Source organism: Spodoptera frugiperda, chromosome 12, assembly GCF_023101765.2.
Source record: "Spodoptera frugiperda isolate SF20-4 chromosome 12, AGI-APGP_CSIRO_Sfru_2.0, whole genome shotgun sequence".
NCBI classification, from domain to species: domain Eukaryota; kingdom Metazoa; phylum Arthropoda; class Insecta; order Lepidoptera; family Noctuidae; genus Spodoptera; species Spodoptera frugiperda.
The window spans coordinates 13,850,203-13,856,470 of record NC_064223.1 but is presented as its reverse complement, the minus strand read 5'-3'; the positions used below and the strand labels follow the sequence as shown (position 1 = coordinate 13,856,470).

The following is a 6,268-nucleotide window of genomic DNA, read 5'->3' as shown; positions in this document are numbered from 1 at the left end:
TCTGCTGAACAATGCTACCTCCTCACACGGAGAAGGAAGGAACAATAGTCACCACACTTGCTAAAAGTGGATTGACGATTTAAAACTTATAATAATTAGAAAATATTATTATAACATAACAATCTGTCAATTACATAATGAGTATGTCATAATGATTATGATTATGATAATGACATAACGATTATGACATGTCATCCTTCCCATTATTTCTAATATTTTACAAAATGTTAAAGGAAATATTATAAGGTTAGTAATAAAACAGCAGTTCAAAGAAACATTTATTCAGATGAATGCACAACATGTATTTCCGACGCCACAATCATTTGCCTCTTTCACTCGTAACAGTCGTGGACATTTGTAATGGTCTGAAACGCACTCACCCCCTTTTGAATGACAGGTTATGTCGTGTGTGCCTGAAACAAAATAGTAATTAAATACATAGCAATAAGGGTGCTTTTCCGCCAGAGATGTACTATGTAGCTATGCCACGAAGATGTAATAGCTGAGCCGTGAAACTACGTGGCTGTTCCCACTGATACGTAGCTGTGCGAGGAAGATGCGCAACTCTAGTATACGATGTATCGATAGTAGAGAAGCCATCCATAGCACACATCCATAGCACGCATCTTTTCATATAAAACGTATACAGGGTGTCCCTGAAATCGACGTCCAACGGGCCCTAGATGATCAGCAAGGTCCCAACTGTTATCAGAAAAATATAAAAAAAAATTCTAAGTCCTACAGTTTTTAAATTACAGTGACTTATGTGTTATCCACGAAAAAGTACACCCTGTGCCAGTCTTTTGACTCTTATTGCTACAAATCTTTATTTTTTCGTCTGCAGTCTTCCTTACATTATCCTGAATAGTGCTCCAGTAATATGGAATCATAAATTCTTAGCCAACTGCTTTAGATTGGAAAATATTGTTAGTTTTAGAGGAACCAAATACTCTGAATAAAATTTTTACTTTACTTTAAATGACTGTACTGAATAAATTATGTATGGCGCTAGTAGTGGCAAATTTCACCAAAGTTGGCGCATTTAATAAGGATTATAAAATGGTATAGCACTTTGCAAATTATTTCTTAAATTCGACACAAAAAAAGATTTTTCTACGAAACTCCGTTTCGATGAATTTATTTCAACTTACTAATATTTCTTCTAGTGTACTCAAATCATACGTTACAACCTCGTATGCACTAGACAGCACTTTGCACGCTATTTATTATCATCATGTTGAAAATCAGCGAGGATCTCTTGTCAAACAACATTGTCTGTCTACTCATGATTTCATCATCCATTTTATAATCCTTATTAAATGCGCCAACTTTGGTGAAATTTGCCACTATTAGCGCCATACATAATTTATACAGTACAGTCACTTAAAGTAAGGTGAAAATTTTATTCGGAGTATTTGGTTCCTCTAAAACTAACAATGTTTTCCAATCTAAAGCAGTTGGCTAAGAATTTATGATTCCATATTACTGGAGCACTATTCAGGATAATGTAAGGAAGACTGCAGACGAAAAAATAAAGATTTGTAGCAACAAGAGTCAAAAGACTGGCACAGGGTGTACTTTTTCGTGGATAACACATAAGTCACTGTAATTTAAAAACTGTAGGACTTAGAATTTTTTTTATATTTTTCTGATAACATTTGGAACCTTGCCGATCATCTAGTGCCCGTTGGACGTCGACTTCAGGGACACCCTGTATATTCGGTCCAGCTGAGTCCGTTTTCACCAGTACCAATTAATATAAATAGTGGAAGTCAAACGCATCCACACTTCCACAACAATGTACCATAAGACATCTCTGATGGAAAAGCACCCTAAACCTTGTAGCGATGGCATATTAGAATTTATTTGACTCTATAAAACACCTTCAGCGGTTGACGTAAACAGGGTAAACGTCTACATATTTGACAGGCAGACAGTTCTCTCTGATAAACCTAAACCTTTAAATTCAAATTTTGATTCGCATCCATCGTGGCAAGTGCAAGAGTATGGCATTAGTAGTTTATTAGTGTGCCTCCTTGGATACAGACTTCAATATTTAACTCTTCGTATAGTATTTTGGCAATACGAGTATTTAAAGTGTGGAACAGTCATGCTTCGGCACGAATGGGACGGCTCGGCCGGAGTGATACCACGGCCTCACAGAAAACCGACGTGAAACAACGCTTTCGTTATGTTTTGTTGTGTAAATGAGGTTACCGGAGGCCCAATTATCCCCATTCGCAATCTTCTTAATTCCCGATTCCCCAACAACCCTTAAATTCCTAACCCCCAAAAGGCCGGCGGCGATTACTCACCATCAGGTGATCCGTCTGCTCGATTACCGGCTTATACCATAAAAAAGAGTAGCACAGCATAATTGTCTGGGATTCCAGTTTATGACAATAGGCTCATTCCTCATTACTTGGGAGACATAACATTGTTATAGTTTATGATAAGTTAATATTACAATTATTGTAACATACCAACATGTGCCTGTCTCTTGAGCGAGTGGAATGTTACGTAACATATTGTATCATAATCAAAATAAAAATTATATAGGTAGAAAAAGGAAGGTCCATAAAGGGCCGGCAACGCACGTGAAACTCCTGCGGTATTGTGCATGTCCATGGGCAGTATGGCTAAACATCACTTGTTTTGTCGCCTTGTTTTGCCTCTACCAGATCCGCTGCTTCATAAAAATAAACAAACGGTCATCACTGTGAACATACTCGCTTCAGAAGTTTAGTTAAAACTAAGTTTAAAGATTTCAAAAAACAATGGATTTTATATCTAAACATTAGGGATTTTCAATAGACTTCAGGATTAAGTAAAAACAATATAATATTATAGCTATTCATGGATTTAGTGATGTCAATATTCATAACAGGGTTATTGAAATTCTAAAGGCTAGGTAAGCGAAAATCCCAAACAAAAGGTGAATAAGATAATACGTAATTATAGATATTGTTTTTTTCCTTTTGTTCTAGTTAAGGCAGGTTAACTAAACTACTGGGTAAGTTGCTTACGGCTGACTCATTCTATTTATAGTATAGAGGTAAATGAGCAGACGTTTCACCTGATGATTAGCGCAGCAGACTTGTAATCCGTGAAGATTTTTATACAACAATACCAAATGCGTCACACACTTTTTGTTAGTTCTGGTTTGGGTTTGAGTCTTATGGATGCAAACATAGACCATGCAATTCTAATATTGTTTAATAAGTCCTTTTAATGAGAGAGTAACTTCATCCAATGGCTCTTCCCACCTCGGGTGAGGCGAACCCATCAGGTTCAGAGAGTGAGGGAATAGAGAGTGCACCTGTGTTTGCGCACACACTTGTGCACTATAATATCTCCTGTAGTTGGGTTGGGTTAATCTAGTTAGACTTACCATATTAATCTAAATCGATCGGAAGATTTAGTATTATAAACCTTGACAAAACATGAGGCAAAAGAGAGTGTTAGGGACTTACTGACTAAAAATCACCCCCTTCCTACTCCTGCTTTGAGCGAAAGCCCTGATAACCCGTTAATCTGTCCTCAGCTTCGGGTATCTAATTACACCTAAGTGTAAAAGCCAAATCCATTAACATACACTGGGAATAAATCTCAACCCCAATAATACTTTTACCACCGCAGTCAGAGTCATTTAATGCTTATTTAACCCAATCCTTAGCAATTAGTTCCTTAGTTTTCGATTTTCGATACAAAATTGTTACTAAGGAATAGTTTAAATAATCATTAAATGTCTCTGAATGCGGCACTTAGTGATTCAGGAATGGAAGTTAGTTCGGAAGGCACACAATCACTCACCAGCGAAGACTGGATCAAATGAAGGAGTAAAAGCACAAACAAAATTCTTGCTAATTCATGATCGTTAAAGTTCATAATACCACCGTATTGCTGAAGGCGAAAACGGGGTCGTAATACTTCCTCAAAGAAACTTACATAAGGTGCTTAACTATTGAAGTATAAACAAAGTTCTTGAGCTCACTGACCCGCGATGAATGTTGGCGGCTGAACCAAGAACTCTCCACTTAGTCCTGTTTATTTCTCGCAATTTAGGAATGTTATTTTTATATTGGTGTTATAGTCGTTTTTGGATGGTAAAATAAGAGATATATAAGTAGTTAGTAGTTGACGTGATGATAACGCCGGTTTTTACCAGTTAGTTAGTTAGGCCCATTTTCAGACAAAGCGAAAGGCTCCATTCTAAACTCCCTACTCTTTTTGAAAATGTTTAACTAAATGGTTAACGATTTTAAGAAAAAAAAACTAATGCGTATATTAAGTCTTTAAATACAAATTTTAGAAATATAAATCATCTACCAAAAAAAAAATATATATATATACCTAATCAAACAAAATTTGAATTGCAAAAAAAGATATAGTCCTTTAGTCTTAGGGTTTCAAAGATAATTCAACTTACTTGGTCGGCAGCACTCCATGCCTTGCGGCTGTTGAACTGGACACAGACCCTTTGTGCCCACTCTAGTGCCATCTGGGCAATACATCGGTTTGGCGCAAGTACCTCCAACGATCATGCATGGAAGCTCGAAAAATGGTGCGTTTCCAGCTGTAATTGACAAAATATATTTATTTACAAACTGAGAAATATTTCCTTATTTACACCAAAGACCCTTTTCATCAACCACCCACTAAACCATTTCCCATCTAAGAGTTACCTACTTATCGTGATAAAGCACCTTAACTCACCTTTGGCTGTCACTTATAAATTGGTTAAACATAAAGTATCATTCGGTGTTAGTTCTATTTTACCTTAATACGTACAAAAATTTGCGGTGTGAGTATTTCTAAAGTACTACATTGTCGTGTAATGTAATAAAATATAAATGGACTGTGTGTGATGGGAGCTAATGTATGTAAGGATCGTACAAGGTGGATTTCTGTGGACATTGTTTTTCTTTCTGGTTTCTGTCTACAGGAAAAATCGTGAGTTTATGTGTACGTGTATATACAGTACCAAGCCTGATTTTTTTCGTAGTTACACGCCGTGTTCGCTTTCGTTTTTGAGTTCGTCCTGTTGTTACGGGGCGTATTTTTGTCACGGCGCGTATTTTTGTCACGGGGAGTATTTTTGTCACGGTGCGTATTTTTGACGCTATGTAACAAATCAAAGTAACAATTGGAGTTGGTTTTTAAAAAAAATCGCTGAAGATTTTTAAAGGATTTGAATATTGACGAACTTTAATATCTCTGACATAAAAGAGGCAAATAAATTTAATTATCATTTTATTTTTTAAATCTCTTTCAAATGCGATAAATGTTTTGTAATTTTTATGAATCAAATTAAAATTAAAATGGGACATGATTTAAAAATGTCGACGGTACATTAATTAATATTAAAATAGTATAATGTCCACCAATAAGATTGCATGATATGTTATGTTGTATATGTCCCTAATATGATGAAATTGTATTATTTAACTGACCTAGTAATGGGCATTAAATAAAGAGTGTGCAATGTTTAAAAAGCATTGTTTACCAATAAATGATAAGCCGTTACATATTGCAGTACTTTTACGACTGGGCTGATAGTACTATTGACTGATTAAACATTACATAATAATATTACAGTTGTTATATTGTTACGAGTTTTGCAAAGCTTTTTAAAGTATTATGTTAGTTGTCAAACAAAAATAAGCCATTTTAATCTAACAATAAGATCGAAGAAATATTAATAAATTAATTATTTCATTATTCGTAGAGTTATTTTGATTAGAGTATTATTAAGGAATTAATTTTATTATTTACAATATAATATTTACATGTAAATTCTTAATTCACAATTTAAAAATCTTAGAAAATCGAGATAATAAATGTGGGTTTTAAAATAATACTGAAGTTTTTACTGACGGAGAATAATAATAATTTAAAATAATTTTATACAAATTAAATTAAATATATTATTATAAAATTTTAAATCACAAGCCTTTTGTAAGAGCGTAATATTTTTTTATACATGATCATTAATTTTAATTAAAATTGTATAAAAATAATTACACCTTTTTTTTGAGATACACAAGATAAAATATAAAATTAAACTCACCCATGGGATTCATTACTGGTACCAATTCGTAATTATTATCAGAGTCCAACAGTTGCGATGATCGAATAATATTTAAAATTAAAACAAAAAATAAAATATTGAAATGCATTTTCTTGAACACGACCACTCTTACCCAACTATCTAAGACGAATGATAACTTACTGGAAATTACCTTGTATATGTGCATAAACACACAAT

General features: G+C 34.2%; 1 protein-coding gene across 1 annotated transcript; it reads right to left on the bottom strand.

The window, feature by feature from the left end:
* Nucleotides 1-265: 265 nt before the first annotated feature.
* LOC118263156 (U-scoloptoxin(19)-Sm1a-like) lies at nt 266-6,268 on the bottom strand. Its single transcript, XM_035574966.2, has 3 exons — nt 6,071-6,268; nt 4,430-4,576; nt 266-413 (listed from the first exon to the last, which is right to left on the bottom strand). Exons 1-3 carry the CDS (start codon nt 6,255-6,257, stop codon nt 283-285), a joined length of 465 nt encoding a protein of 154 aa, XP_035430859.1. The 5' UTR covers nt 6,258-6,268; the 3' UTR covers nt 266-282.

What these genes read in the sequence shown, in the direction of transcription:
- LOC118263156 (XM_035574966.2), bottom strand. Translation starts at nt 6,257, where the DNA reads ATGCACATATACAAGGTAATTTCCAGTAAGTTATCATTCGTCTTAGAT. An exon ending in ACCAGTAATGAATCCCATGG is followed by an intron (nt 4,577 to 6,070) that starts GTGAGTTTAATT and finishes TGTCAATTACAG; the next exon opens with CTGGAAACGCACCATTTTTC. An exon ending in CATGGAGTGCTGCCGACCAA is followed by an intron (nt 414 to 4,429) that starts GTAAGTTGAATT and finishes ATTTTGTTTCAG; the next exon opens with GCACACACGACATAACCTGT.